The sequence below is a fragment of the Pinus tabuliformis genome, chromosome 8, assembly GCF_031772625.1.
Source record: "Pinus tabuliformis cultivar Carrire ecotype Pingquan chromosome 8, CPIR1, whole genome shotgun sequence".
In the NCBI taxonomy this organism is placed as follows: Eukaryota; Viridiplantae; Streptophyta; class Pinopsida; order Pinales; family Pinaceae; genus Pinus; species Pinus tabuliformis.
Genome location: NC_142294.1, coordinates 1,220,681,258 through 1,220,697,722, shown reverse-complemented (window position 1 = coordinate 1,220,697,722; position 16,465 = coordinate 1,220,681,258). Strand labels below are relative to the sequence as shown.

Below are 16,465 nucleotides of genomic sequence, written 5' to 3'. Positions count from 1 at the left end.
ACCCTGAATGGATCCACCAAGGGAAGAGATGGGTGCTCGCCCACTCTCACTGAATCACCCGAGGGTTTCTGTCCTGGGGCTACTGCTGGAGTAGAGAACCGGGTTCTCAACCTCTCATACAAGAAACAATACCAAATCCAAGATGTCCTCCAATGGCCTCCTCCTCCTCTTTTATAGATTTGATGGACCCCTCTAGAATCTTCTATTTTATTATTATTTTAATCATGGAGCACTTTTCCCTCTTTTATTTTAATTGAAATATCCTTTTTGATGCGGGAAAAGGGTAAATTGGCCACCATGTCTCCTCGGGTCACTGAAACTCCCATCCAAAAGTCCCATCATGTAGATCTTCTCGTTCCGGTTCAAATGAGCTATTAAACTGAGGTGTTCCATCAATTAATCTCCCCAGAATGCCACCTCGAACATAATTAATTAAGCTATGCCCAATAATAATGTTGATTTTTTGAAAGTTGTTGGAATGCAATAGAACGAAAGGAAAATTGTGCTAATGATGGAATATGTCAAGTGAATGCCATCAAATCCTATAAAAACTCCTCAAAATTCCATCAAGACACCTGACGACATAAACCTGCTCCACTAACCTGACCATCCCTTGTCCTGGAAATCCACCCTGGTTGTACCATGAAGAAGAATAAAAATGGGGACATGACAGTCCTCCCACCCCAAGATTGCTTGCACTCAAACAATCCAAATCTGTGGACCAATCTGGTGGCCCAACGCCACTGACACCCAATGGCCGGATACCATACGAACCACTAGTCCACATCACGTCTCCAAGCTATCCAAAAATGACTGGATCCTCCAATACCTGGACTGCTCCTCCCTGGTCAACTGTCTCCTGAACAACCAATGTTCTACTCAACCAACCTCTCGACTAGTTCATAAGCAGCAATTGAGACCAACTGTTCTCTCCTCCAAATGGACAGCAATCAAGACTGCAACTCTCGGCAAATAGCATCACGACCTCTCATACATGATGATAGGATGGACTGCATGTGTGCTACGACTGTGTCAGAATGATGTTTCCTAATGCTGAAGAAGCATTGGAACATTTGTAGGCTCAAACTGTCACACTCCAGATCAAACATGATCTCATAAGTCCCAGTCATAGCCATGCCTCCTAAAATCTCAAGCTTCCTCCCAAAGGTAGAGCCTGCACTGTTGTCCAAGTCTCGGAAAGTTTCTATTAGCAGTCTGAAAACTCTCCTCATAACATCATCATTGTAAGGAGCTATGGGGGCGGTTAGTCTCATGATGTTACTGAGACAAGATGCAATTGGAAGTCTAACCCCTTCACAAGGTTCCTCCAAGAACTTGTGTTGTATGAGAGCAAGCATGGTTGGTTTTAGAGCCCAAATTAGTTTCTTCCCTTCTAACTGGCTCACTTTGGAAAGGAGTGCATCTAGTTCATCAAGTTTGAAAAAAAATTCCATGTGACCCTCATGTGCTTCAAATATGTCCCAACAGCAAAAATCTTGTGTCTTGTTTCCTGCCCCCCCTGCACATCTCTTGGCTGTTTTTCCTGAAGAATGGCAGAGAGCCCCTTTGAGAAGGGTCTGCTGATTTCTGCTGCTAGTTTATTAAGGGAGTTTATAAGGGTTCAATCCATGTTTTAATGACAGGTATATCAAACTATTTTGACTGACAGACTTCTCCCAATTTACACTTCAACAATGTTTGCAAGGCCAAATGATGATGGACAAGCTTGTCAGCGCCAAACTCTAACTCATACAAGACTTTAACTGACAACATCACAGTGATATGACCACTGTCTTAATACCGACAAACCCCTACACCTTAGCAGCGATGCGTCTATTATCAAATCTTTATGACAGAGGCAATGTTTCAGCCTTCATCCCTAAATAGTACAGAAATGCCTCAAGCCCTAGCATCACACATACATGATTCAAAATTCAACATAAGGGACTCAATTATGGAAGGATACAGATAACCAACTCTGCTAACAACACTTACCCCTATATGACAACCATTACATCGTGCTAGCAGCTCTATGACACAGTGATAAAGGGATACAGACCGGATTTTTTTTTTCTATTCACTTGTCTGATATACTAAACTCATAAATGACAAGATACCATGGACTTGCATTAATGATGAACATAAACATCATATCAGTCTGAAATAAATATATCATATGAGTATACAGAGGTACCTGATTTCCTTTAGCAGCTCGAATGTGTCTTCAAAATAAGGACAAATACTCTAATAGTTAGGATGTAGTCCAGCGGTGTCATATCCATGCATGTCTAACAGTGATATAAGGAATAGTGTTGCCCTCCCTCCAGTTATTAAACACACAGCAAGTAGCTAGTGGCCTCTGGTAAAATGGCTGCTAACATAAATACATATATTGTCGTCCTACTAAGATGATATTCCAGCACTTCAATTTGTAATCAGTCTTGAAGATCAACACACAAAGATGCATTCAATCACACATTTATCCAATCGCATCACACATTACTTTATTTAGGAGATATGTTGCCCAATACTTTAACTCAATCCAAACTTTCCAGGTGAAACCACTCATCCAATTCAGCAGTTATAATATAGTAACCAACTTATATGTATGCTGCCCAGAAGTGATCGTTGACTCCTTCAATTGACCCAGAATGGTTCGAACCTACGTCAAACACTACCTTGGCTGCAGAAAAAAAGAAAAAAAAAGTCCGCACAAATCTGAGATGATAGCCACTCTCTGTTAAAATTCGTCCTCAACATTATACCCCCTTCATTCAACAGACAAGAGGTTTATGGCCTGCCCAGGATGACTAGTAATTTCCAACAATGGACACACTGCCACAGTGTTGTCCAACTCCCATTAAATTGTGCCTTTCTCTGGTGGATATGCCCAACACCCACGCTTATGAACATTGTCGCTTCAGTATGCTCATTTTTTTGTAGTGTGACTCGTCCCAACTGTGATGCCTCTTCAGCGTATGGGCCAAGAACATGTGCTAAGTTCTCCCTTCATTTTCTTGCAATGCAGCTCTCCGCCACTACAGGAAAATTAACACCTGTTACGCACAACCATAGGTTGACGCATTTTAGCTTTCCCTGCACAGATAAACCCTTTGTGCAACCACGTTACAAATGCGATTTAATTGTTCGTGACCATGCTCAAAGCTTTCCCAGATAAATGACCACAAATATTAACTATGGGCTTCCTATGTTGTGCTTTATGTGATTATTTTCAGACTAGGTTGCACAAAACGGGGAAACGGGTACAAGTTTCCGAAACAGGAAGCGATACGAAACGCGACCTTCCCAAATTTTGGAAACAGGGAAACACGAATATATATATATATATATATATATATATATGAGGACATTTAAGAAATATGTGCAATCATAAAGCATATATGATACATTCTAAATTCTAATTTATTACATTATGATAAAATTGTCAAATGTCAATGCATAAACTATAAGTCTCTAAATTTACATCACATTTACTCATGAATGATCACATAATGAAAATAGAAATATCCAAAATCAGCTACGAGAAATTTCTAATTTCTTGTCTCGTGCTTGATTGGGAGTCTCCTCCTACATAGTCGAACGACCTTAGTGCTCTTGATTAAATACAAGTTTCATACCCTACTACCCTACATGCTCTTGATTATTGGGAGTCTCCCCTGCATAGAGGGCTTGGTTCTCTTGATTAAATACAAATTCCATACCCTAGTACATGATAAAATCCAATGGAAACATTGCAATCCCCCCAATCCTGAAATCCTGAAAAATAGATAAGTCTGCTGGTTTTTGAGTGAGATCTAAAATTCTACTTTCTCCATATGAAATCCAATGAGGGCGAAACCACTCTCAAACACCCCGAGTCATTTCATGGTAATGTTAAAAATTTAAGTAAAAGGATGAAAATGAAAAATAAAGGAGAATATCACTTTACTTTAAGAATTTAACATTACCATGAACTGCATATGCCTCAAACTTCCTGATGAACTGCATATCAACACTAGGGCAAAAGTTCACTTTTATAACTTTAGAGAGGCATCTAGAAACAACTAGAAGTCACTAGCATACCCTAAAAATAAATTTAAAAAAAAAAAAAAAACACAAGTAAATGCTGAAACGTGGGTCGTACGGCCGTGAAACACGTTTCCGGCCGTACTGGCCACGTTTCAGTTTCGTGAAACGTGGCAGTATGGCCGGAAACACGTTTCATGGCCATACCAAACGCGTTTCGCCGTTTCGTACCAGTTTCCGTACGGAAACGTACCCCTGCCCCACGTTTCCTGCAACATAGTTTTCAGATAATACATAGTGTTTGCAGGGACTCAATCCTTGGTCTCCAAGTTCACAAACTGTGGGCAAGGATCATTTTGCTTGGACCCTTAGTTTCTATATGATGGATTAAATCTTCACTAAGGCTATAGTGAGCATAAAGTTTTTGAAGCATTTTTAGCCATTCATCAAAGGAGAAATATTATAAAAAAAAAATTATCTCTCAAAGCTATTTGAAACCCTTGTATAATTTGTAAAATAATTTTGTAATTTTAAATGTAAATTATTTTTCTAACTTGGGTTGGGGTTTTTTAGATTTATTTTGTATATATTTGGAATTTGGGTGTTGTATAAAAAATTATCTCTCAAATCTATTTGAAACCCTTGTATAATTTGTAAAATAATTTTGTAATTTTAAATGTAAATTATTTTTCTAACTTGGGTTGGGGTTTTTTAGATTTATTTTGTATATATTTGGAATTTGGGTGTTGTATTTTTATTTTTTTGCAGGTTGGATCAAGGGACCAAGTGGAAGAAGAGCTAGATCTACGCTCTTGAGGGTATGATTTAGTCTCTATACAATTTTGCAAGTTCATTCACTGAAGATTTTTTGGCAAAATTCATATCCAAAGGAGAAAAACAAATTTGAGACAAGGGTTTCACTTTTTCAGGCCCCCTGGGCCTAGATCCAGCCCTCCCAGGGCCAACGTTTCCCCTCCTTGCCCTGCGTCAGCCTCTAGAGCCTTTGTGTCATCTTTTTTAAGCCCTTTCGAGCAGGTCGTAACCTCAAGAAGCCTCAGCCTCCCTTTCCTAGCCTAGCGTTGGGACTTTAGGGCCTAAAAGGCCTAGTCGTGGACCCTAGGCTACACGACTACCCTCCTCTAGCCCAAACGGTTGCCCTTTGGGCAAGTCATCCTCTTTTCGACCCTAATTTACCTCATAAACCCCAGCGTCAAGCCTTTGAGGATCCTCCTCCTCCAGTGTTCCCTTCTTGTTGACCCTCGATTTACCTTTCTAGCCTCCTTATCCCCAAACATTGGCCTTCCCTGTCCTAGAGCTGCCTTTTCTTGCCCTCTTTTGCCCTAATCTTCCCTAAAACCCTCCTCTAACTTTTCAGCACTGAATACTTGGTGGTTTTGCAGGTTTTGAGGCTCAAAAATTTTATTTTTCAAGTGGCAACTTGATCCCAAAGTTTCAACAAATTTTAACCAAGGGATCTTCAAGGCCTTGGGCCTAGGGTTTGACCTCTAAACCCTAGTTTTATCTTTATTTTATTATAGTAGTTAAAACAACAACAATTAAGCCCTAAAATCACATGATACATGGTCAAAATTGTTTAAAATTGCAAAATTTTCATTTTCATGAATTTTGGCCACTTGTGCACCTTAGATATAGCCTAGATCTAATTTTATGCTTGCTGGAATTTTCTACATAACTGAAAATTTCAGATCTGAAATTTTTGAAGCACATTCTTAATTAGAATCAAAATTTTGAAGTTTTCAGTTTTCAGTGAATTTTGTCATTTTTGGACATTTTGGGCATTGTCTTAGGCATTGCTAGTTGGTTGATCTGTCATTTATTTACTGTTGTAATAAACATATCAGATCTGAAATTTTCTGAGTCATACCCTCTAAAGACCCTAAAAATTGATTTTTTCAAGTTTGGTAAGTTTTTACTATTTTTGGGCATTTTGGGTATTGGTGTTGATATCATTTGCTTGCTGATCTGTTGGTTAATCTACTGTTGTAACAAATATTTTCAGATCTGAAAATTTACTGAAGAATACATCTTAAGAAGGCTAACATATCTGATTTTTTAGTTAATCAAGATTACTTGGCACTTGGGCAAATTTTTGTAGCATTGGGCAAGCATAAGCATTATTGATTTAGCATTTCCTTACTGCTGTCATAACATTAATGAATGCTGAATTTTCTGAAGTGATATTGCTGATTTGACTATTGGGATCTAACACTTGTGTGGTTTGCTCTAAGTTTTACAAAACATTTCTAAATTTTGCACTAAAAGCACTCCAACATCTAACTCTTTTCTCATTGGTGATCTAAAGTGGTTTTGAGCATTGGCATTATTGTGATTGGCATCTCATATCTTTGTGGATAAGTTGATCTAATTGGTTAAGCATCTAGTGGGAATTTATTGAAGTTTGCACTTGTGTCTCTAAAGCACTTTATCTTGTTCAAGATTGTCTTCTCATCATTGTCAAGTACTCTTGTAATAAGTTGATTCTCACTAAGTACTTAAGTAACTTAAACAATCTTAACTCAAGATAAATTTCACTCATCATCTTGCATTAAGCATCTAGATCTAGCTTGCATTAATAATTTACCTCCTAGCATAAGCTAGGTTGATAGAAATATAGGGAAACCCTTCTCATCTAGCTTGAGGGGCCTCGACAACTCTTCGGTGGTTAACACAGTGACCTTGCACTCGTCAGAGCCACAGTGTCTACAGCGCCGGAGGCACTGGGTGATAGGAGCCTAACAGAAGGTATCATTAATCAGACCCTAGCCTGCTTCCTGTTGGCCTCCTTCCCACAACCTACCTTGGAGCCCAGCTTCAAAATAGTTAAGGGAAGGTTACATTTAGACTAGGCATATAATCTAAAACTAACCAAGATCCTTGCACTTCACATAGATTTTAGGACTTGCATTTCATATAGGTTAGTCAAGCATTTAAGCAGCGGGTGTCCATCCGACCACTTGGTTTCAATTTATAATAAGCAAGAATTGTGACTCCATTAAGGCACTGGTCGCATTACTTGAAAATCTAATCTAATCAATAAATCTTGCTCTAATTTAACCAAGTGTCTAGGCCACTCATCCGTGTCTCCCAGGCAAGTTGGTCCCCAACTTGTCTTCCTTCACTTCATCTCATAGGGACTACCCCCCATAGCTTGTTGTTGGGAGACAGCTAGAACGGAGTGGGCGGGGATCGGAGTGACAACCCCCGCCCTAAGCGATTGTCGCATGTGCCTGTACAATCCGGGTGACAACATGTCCCATGCCCTAATTTCCATGCCAAATTGTTCTAGAAGTCTCCTTAACCAAGTGAAATCATACCAAGTATTGGAATCTTCTTAACTCCATCTCTCCCAAAGGATTAGGCATTAGTCCTCCATAGGTGATCACCAAAAAGCATAATCTTAATCACCTCTCCCTCTTTCCTCTAGGCCTAGTCTCCTTAGGGGACCTAGGGAATCACACTTCTCACGAGTTACCCATCAAAAATATTCAATCTCCTAGCCTCTACTGCGTTGTTGTATTTCCTAGGAACCCTCCAAATGTGAAGCCATTCCGATGGTGGGATCTCGAGATATTTCAAGCCCTAGCTCTAAGATTGTTTCTTGCCCTTTGATTCACTTGGCCAGTGACCTCAGTGTGATCATTATATTAAGATTGTTGAAAATTTTTCCTTTGATCCCCTTCTTCCCCTCAATTAGGTCAAGCATACCCTTGATTGTTCAACTCCACCCCCTTGACCTAACTTGGGTCCACTTGGTCCTATGTGGTCCCACAACCTTTTAAAGATAATTTCACAAAGACCACTTGGAATCGAAGTTATCACAAGGATGTCTTGGACTAGATCCCTCCTTTAAAAGTCTTATTTGCACAACCTAGCCCTTGAAATCCCCTTGGCCCTTCTTAGAGAGCTTTACACCTTGCTTCTCAAGCAAGCAAACCACAAAATTGAGTCTCTCTTGTGAAAAGGCCCTTAGGAATCACTCGTATCCCTTCATTGACTTATTCATCTAGTGATTCCATTCATACTGGGTCTCCTCCCATCGGTGAAAGTCCATAAAGAGCAGGGAGGTTTAGCTAAGGTGACAATGGGCTATTGCTCCATTGTTGCCCTTGACCTAGTAGTTGCCCCTTTAGGATCCCCTCCTAGGACCCCTACTAGTTTGAGCGGTAACATGGAAGAACGAAAAGAATTTTTGTCATGTGATTTTATAGAGATTTAATAAATTCTTAAGGTCGGCCTAGTGTTACGTGGTGACCCTTGTTGGCTAAGGGAAGCCCACCAAGATCTCTATAAATAGAGACAAGATGAGACCTCATTCCATCACATCACAAGTGCAAAACATCAAAGAAGAAAGTGATTTGATCCAGCCACAACCTATTGGAGCCAATCTAAAGTGAAGAGAAGGATGAATTCTTGGGTATCTCTTGTGATCTGATTGGGTCGAGATTAGGCATAGTGTTGGCCGAATTGAGAAGGTAGTTCTATGCAAGTTTGAATGTTGTAATTCTTTGTTTTGCAGGCCAAAATTTTCTATGTCTTGGAGATAGGGCCGAGCCCTTGTGGTACCCTATTTGTAGGGTCGTAAGGTCTGTTTTGGAGGAATGAAATATAAGGCAGGTAATTAGAGGCATGTCGAGTTTCCTCAAGTGATAGTGTAGAAATTTCAGTGGGCAAAAGTGAGAGTTACACAAAGTTGTGCCGTATGTTTGAAGCCCTAGTTCGAGCTCACCTGTAGTTGTTACAGAGACCCTAAAAGTAGGGCCGAAACCTTAGTGATAAGTGCACGGGCCATGGGTATAGGGCAGAAGGAAGTCATCCAATGAACAGGTATGTTGGTTGTCTTTCATGATAATGTTTTGCTAGGTTGATGAATTCCAAATTGGACAACTTGTATGGAAGCTTGTGTACAGTGTGGAGGGTTGTTAGAAAGTTGTTAGAAGTCTGAAGAGCCCTAAGTACAGTCCCTTATGAAGGACAATAAGGGTTGTTAGTGGGTAGACCTGAGAAGCGCTAAGGGTTGATCTTTGGAGGAGCTAAAGGGAAACCAAGAGGGATATTTATCAAGCCCTAGTTCATTGAGTTGCAAAGGTCATTTTAGTGATAAGAGGGCGGCCTCCTTGCCCTAGTTCGGCCATCCATGGAGTTGCAGTGTGGCAGAAGTGAGCAGTGCCTTAAAGACCCTATGCACTGGTGTCTTTAAAGGAAGAAAGAACACCTAGAGGGTCGATTATGTAGGGCCAAAGTTCAATGACCTAAAGGAGTAGTGATCATTGATAATGGTAGATAGTTGAGCTGCAAAAGAGAAGGCAAACAGTCGCTAGATGTGTTCAAGATACGTCGGTTGAAAGGGGTTGTGGAGCGCTACATCAGCAAGTAGGTCAATTGTAATTTGTTCAGATTGGTCATCATAGATTGTTGATACCAAGCTCTAGTTGTTGTCTTGTATCAAGGGTTGTCTTGTATCAGGGTTGATTGTAAGGGCCATGATCCCTAGTATGGGAACGATAGGATTGTTGTATTAAATATTTGTAATATAACAAAGTTGGGTTGAAAAAATTGTCTTGTGTACTAGTTGATTCACTGTTGTGTATTTTCCATTGTGCAAACTAGAAGTCTTGTGTCATTTGAGTGTGTTTGTGATCGTGATTTTAGACTCAAACCAGATTCTTGAGTGTCGTGGAAGATCAACATGGTATCAGAGCTATGTTGAAGGGTCAGTGAATCAAAGTGTGCACAGTGTACAGCTCAAGAGGGAGAGGGTTCCATTGTTGTTGAAGGACTAATAGCAATGGCGAAGTTGTCGGTTGGTCTGCAATATTAGGACAGGTTGGATGGGTTGCCTAACTATAGTCCATGGAAGGAAAGGATCAGGTTGGTAGTGATGGTGAACAAGATCTATCGTTTTGTCGACAAAGAGATCAAGAAACCGAATGACCCTAAGGAGTTGGAACAGGGCTACAAGGGAGCGCCCCACCCCCCCCCCCTCTTTCGAATCCGCTCCCAAAGCGTCGGGAGCACATTGGGAACAACCTGGGAGTGTGCTCCCGCAAAAAAAAATCGTTCCCTGGCTTTCTTTGCAAAAAAAAACATTGCAAATATGTTCCAAAGGTGGGCTAGCTCGAGTGGTTGAGTGCTTTGGGCTTCAGGCAAGAGCCTTGGGGTCAATCCCCTAGGCTGGTTACCTTTGTTGCATACCTCACTGAATGTCCCAACCAAGTCAAGGGCCATAATCAATGCCCATCATTTACACTAGGTACTATCAACAAAATGTGGGGAAGTGCCTAGGGGTTTATTCACTAAGTTTTCCTTGGGAAAAAAAAGTGTTGATGAAGAAAATGTAATACCACACTCATTTCTAAGCTAGGAAATTGAAGGCTGGTATCCATTGGAAGCAGATTAGTCTCTTCAATATGTCATGCAAATCCTTATGAAAGCCATGGCTATAAGAGTAAAATATCTTGCACCTAAAATCTTCACGCCTTGAAAATTACCACTATACATGGAAGAGCATTACTAAATGCCCTCATTGGAATTTTCAAAGCTTGGAATGGGCAAGACTAAAGAGAATATTGAACTTCAGAAATACGATGAAAGACTGAAACAGCATATTGGTAGCTCTTGGCTCTCGTGATTTGCTTCAAAAGAGTGGCAATGATATACATGGGATATCATATTAGCAAATTGTTGGCTGACCCCAAGAACAAGGACAGATTTTACGAAGCCTGTGCCTTAATTACCCAGTAAACTCAGCCTAATTGCTTGTGAAAAAACAACCCACTAAATACTGGATGGCATAGAATGTTTAATAATATCCCCCCCCGCTTCGTGCAAAATTGCATCAGGTCTTCGTGATCCTCCCGAATCTGGGATTGAAATTAGAACTACTTGGGAAGAAGGTTAAAAAAAAAGGCAAGATTTGTAACAGGAAAGTTGCTGAGTTGGAAGCAAGTATGAAGTCTGAAAATCTGAGCATCAGTAGCAGGCTGCACCGGATTTCTGTGGAGCAGGGGATATATGGCTCGAACATCCGTCACATCCAAAGAAACATCGCCATTATAAAATCTAGTCCCTCCAGTGAATATGAAGCATCCCCCGTAGACTCCTCACATCAATGCCTTTCAGCTTCCCAACCAGAAGGAACTGTAGGAGATCCAACCACTCGCTGGCAATCAAGCAGACTCAGTGTCACCAGAGAAGAACGAATCTAGGAAAACACCAAAATCTGTTATGGATGTCCGAGAGTTAAGTCTGTAAGGTTTTTTCTGTTTTTGGTAAATTAAGGCAACAAAATTATATTAACCTGGCTGAAAATATACACCAGAATACAAGGTTGGGCAAAGCTTTCACTTTGGTTGGAGGACCCCAAATAACCACTCTGTCAAAACAAGGAAAATCCAACTTCTCGCATCTGTTAGGCGGTTAGCTAGTTAATAAAGGCACAAGTTTAAGACCCAGGACACACCATGCATGCGCTGATTAAGTAGAAACAGGTAGCCAGGTTCTATTGGTTTTTGCTCTTTCGTTTGAAAAGCTCTGGTAGTTGAAGTGATAATTGAAATCCCTGTTTTGAAGACTCTGACTGCAATCCCTACTACACTTTCGATTGACCTGTGGGGAGTTATGGATCCCGAATTCACATTAGCACAGTACAACTGTTCACTTTAACATGGGGAAGAGTCATGCAAGAGCACAGATTTACCAATTAATGATGAGTGATCCCACAAGCAGATTTTATTTAAATCAAAAATCCATTTTTCCTTTCCAAAAAAACAATAACATCCCCTCAAAATTGAATGAATTTTAGCTAAAGCCCAATCCCATTTATTGGCATTCATACAAAAGAAGAATAGGTTTGTAAACCATGAAAGAGTGGGGATAGTTATAACTTGCCTCGGGTAAAAACGCCGCAGACAACTTCCTCCATACGTCTCGCATTCGACCGCGTTCACTGCTACAATTCCCAAATCTTCAGTTCAATCTCCTCTTGCATTGATCGTTTCAGAGAAATCAGTGTAACAATTACTAGTACTATCATATTTAAAATCGTACCGATGGATAGAAAAACCGCCAGATTTATCTGCAACCAATACCGCAGTCCTGACGAAGTTGGAAGTAGAAAATGCATTCCACTCCTCCAACACGATTGCATCATTGTTTTCCTCTTTCATGGTGGCCATCCCTACCTAATGCACCACAAGCATACCACTGATTTTACACTGAAAATTCCAGGAGTCTGCAACAAAGCACACCATTAATATATGCTGATATATGAGAAATGGTCTGCGTGAGTCAACGGTGAAATCTTGGATGAAAATGCAGTATACCTTGCTGACGCTGGCTCGTGGGGAACTGGTGGTTTCATACTTTATATGTCCACGTTGATAACGCATGGAAAATTCTGTTGAGACTTTGGTTAATTTTTCCCTTTTTCCTTAAAATAACTATTTAAAATAAAATTTTTGAATTTTTAGATTTAAAGTTTATAAGAAGGTGTTTTTGCAGGGTGAAGAGTTTTTCTAATCCAAGATTAGTGAAAGTCTTTCTCTTTAAGGATTACCAATAGGTAATTTGAGATGGAATGGTTTTCTTTGAGTAATGGTGATGAGTTAGCCTACGTTAGTGGATAAGAGTCAATGATGGGTTGTCCTCATTGTTAGTTTGACAACTTAGTTACCATAAGTTTTCCCACTGTGTAAGAAAAATATGTGTTTCCTCTTCAAAACTTAAAAAGTGATAGAATTAAATGTAGAGGATAGTAGTGTATGTACCTCCCTTTCTTACAGACAAAGAGATCTCAGATCTCATATATCAATTTGGTCTCACATATCAATTTAATGTTTGACTTAATCATGACCTTAAAAATAATAATAATAATTATTATTATTATTATTATTAAGGTCATGCTTATTATTACAGAGATTTGTCCGCCTCGTGTAGCTCAAGTGGCAGTGGTCGTGGAAATGAAATCTCACCGAACCGAGAGTCTTGGATTCAAATCTTGTGCTACCCTCCCCCCGTAGCGGGGTGAATAATGGACATGTAAACATGAAAATCGAGGAGTCCTACCAAGCTTACAAAAAAAAAATTATAGAGATTTGAAATTTTCTTTGTATAAATGAAATTATAATTTCTTAAGCTCACGAGGCATGGAGCAAATGGTGACAGATTGTTTTGTTAAGGCACTTCCTAGTGTAAAGATCATAAGTTTGAAACTTGGTGGGCAAAAATCTAGTTATGCTAATGGCAAAAATCTAGCTATGCTAAGGGCTAGTGTGGCCCAAGATGGGTGTGATCCCCGAGTGATTTTGGAGGCTTAAATTCCCCTAGGTCGCAGCTACTCAAGCCAAAGGTTAGGCGTGACAATCATCTCAAAATTCACATAACCTAGCAAACAAAAAAAGAAATTATGATTTCTTAAAATTTCTCCATGATACTCTTATGAATATATTGCTTGATTGGTTATAAGTTAGACAATCCACTTGTTAAGCATTGATTCTTTATATAACACAGTCTTATGAATGTATGCATATACGATACACTAGAATGCATTAATATTAAGTAAAAGAATAATAACAAGGATTTATTTTTAAGATCATGGTCACCAAATTGATGTATGAGACCTCTTTGTTTATGGGACAAGGGACACACTTTTGCATAGCAATTTAAATACTAAGGTGTACATTCTTTACCCCCTCTTGATTTCAAACTATGATCTTTTAAGAAAACACATATATTGTTAACCATTATGACTATTGTTTCTTAATATAACACATTTGTCTATATATAATACACAATATAGTGAAATACATTATAATTAATGTCTTAAAATTGCTTTTACAATTATAACAAAGTCACATTGCTAGCGTTTCTCTGCAACTTGGTTCAATTATTGAATTTTGAAATGTATGAACCAATTATTGTATTAGAAGTAATTGACCCAAAACAAAAAAACAATATAACTCATCTTAATAATAATAATTCATTAATTATTATTGTCAAAAATTAACCTAATTAACTGAAATGTCTATACATAGTAACTTGGTCTTTTAAAAGATCCAACTTGCATCACGTGTTGGTCAAGTCAATCGAGTGTTTATCTTATATCAATAATAAATTTTATATAATTTTTATATACAAGGGGAAATGGAATAGTTAAAAAAATTTATGTCGAGGAGAATGAACCCGCAATATCAAGAAAAAGATTCGTGTTTTCTTTCTCGTGATTTGTATTTGGTGTTGACACGACACTTAGGTTAGTTTAATAACTCTTTTAATATTCATTTAAATGAACAATGAAACTCCATTGAGGCAAATCCTTGATTGGTATTAAAAAAAGACAGACGCGAAATGAGATATCGTACTGTTTCCATTAAATGCCCTCACGCCAAGTACAATGATGGCACAATAAGGCTCTAACCAATAGATATTCAGATAAATAAATTAAATTAATAATAAATAAATTTAAATTTAAATATTATAATGTAAACTTTGTGAAATCATTTTTAATTTTTGGTCACTTTAAAATTAATGTCAACATCATTGTTTTTTGAATACTCCTGCTATGGCAGGAATAATAAGTTAAATTATTAACACGTTTCCTCAACAAATATTATAAGTTAAATTAACTGTTAACACGTGTCCTAAAAATATAAGAAAATTTTAAAATATGGTTAGAGCCAATTATTCTTATCTCCATTTCTTTATTTATGATTACTGAAAAACAAAATAAGAAAATTTAAAAATATGATTAGAGCCAATTGTTCTTATGTCCATTTCTTTTTATTTATTATTTTTACTAAATGTGTTGTTATTACATCCACCCTAAACTCAAAAAGTGTCCCAAAAGGAAGAAGAGTACATCATCACAAAAGGCTAAGGAGCAGGTTGAGGCTGCTCCCACTGAAATCTTTTGCCATTCAACTGTTAGAAAGCACAACAAAGTAGTCGTCAGCTTTTGAATACCAATTCCGTGTGCGATCGAAATCCTTCCTGCCCCTGCATCCTTTTGGCAACTCGCGGAATAACAAGCCTCTGCAGGTTTGGGGTTCTTGGATGTAGAATTAGAAGACAGCGCCATGGAAACAAGTGTTGCGGCAGTAGACGGTCACATACAGGGAATTCTGATCCATGGCGGTCAATATGTGCAGTATAATATCTTTGGGAACATCTTCGAGGTCTTCTCCAAGTACATCCCCCCCATACGACCTATCAGTCACGGCGCATATGGCATTGTCTGGTAAGTAAGCTCCCCGTACAACTCTCGGATGTTGTTTTTAAGGTTTGTTTTTTTATTTAGTTCCTGAAATTAAATGCTTATCCTTGTTCTGTTTTTGTTTGCCAATACTTAAGGTCACACATTTAATGTTGATCTGTTGTAACTCACTGCCATAGTGCCAAGTACATTGATGGCACAATAAGGCTCTAACCAATAGATGTTTAGATAAATTAATTACATTAATAATAAATAAATTTAAATTTAAGTATTATAACGTAAACTTTGTTAAATCATTTTTAATTTTTGGTCACTTTAAAATTAATGTCAACGTCAATATTTTTTGAATACGTTATTACCCTGATGTGGCAGGGAATAATAATGGATTTTCTTTATTATCTTCTCTACCTTTTATTTAATACTAATATTTTATTCTAATGTTCACATGTTTGTATCACTCTATGGATTTTAAAACTACAAATTTTAGAGGTTTTGTATATGTTCTAATGTTAGTTTGATATAAATGTATTATGTGTAGGTTTTGACTTCAGAATTTTATGATTACTAAGCTTATATCATCAAAGTACTATTAAATTTATCCCCAGAGGTAGTGATTTTGAGTGAATCAATAACTAGAACATGATTACCTTTATGAATATTTGTATAAGATAGTGGCCAAAACCTTGGTCTTACAATTTAAGCACATATTACTAAAGATTGTATGGTCAAAACACATAAGTTTCATCAAAGGGTGCTTTGTTATGGAAAATATGCTTTTTGTCTAGGAAGGTATGGAATGAGTACAAGATTTTGATTTTGATGCCTTGTTCATTAAAATTCACTTTGAAGGGGCTTGTAATCATGTTGAATTGACTCATTGGTCCTTGCAATGCTCAAAGCCCCAGGCATTTTCCCATTTTTCCTTTGGGTTGTCTAAATGCTTTTTGTCATAACCTTGTCCTATCTCTCTATAAACAAGGGTAATCTAAGAAGGTAGGTCCACATCACTCCATTTGACAATTTTTTCCACTCACCTAGCCCTATATGTTTTGGTTAAGGAAGCACTTGGATATTTATTAAGCTGGAAGTGAGTCAAGACTAATCAAAGGAATTACATTCCCAAAGCAAATGCAAGCCAAGTAATCAATGATGTCTTGTCGATGACACTTTCTTGACTATTCCTGAAGACCTACCTTCCTAAGATAACAT

The 16,465-nt window shown here is 38.3% G+C and overlaps 1 protein-coding gene across 6 annotated transcripts in view; it reads right to left on the bottom strand.

Moving 5' to 3' along the window:
* The window catches only part of RUS3 (root UVB sensitive protein (Protein of unknown function, DUF647)), a 337,640-nt gene extending 325,165 nt beyond the window's left edge, over positions 1-12,475 (bottom strand). For 4 of the 6 annotated variants that reach the window (XM_089373529.1, XM_089373532.1, XM_089373533.1 and 1 more), the window contains exons 1-2: positions 12,094-12,362; positions 11,935-11,995 (exon numbers count right to left, since the gene is read on the bottom strand). In XM_089373529.1, the coding sequence (XP_089229655.1) occupies positions 11,935-11,995; positions 12,094-12,221 (189 nt within the window). In that variant the 5' untranslated portion in view covers positions 12,222-12,362. The other 2 variants (XM_089373530.1, XM_089373531.1) reach the window with 2 other exon arrangements.
* Positions 12,476-16,465: the final 3,990 nt, after the last annotated feature.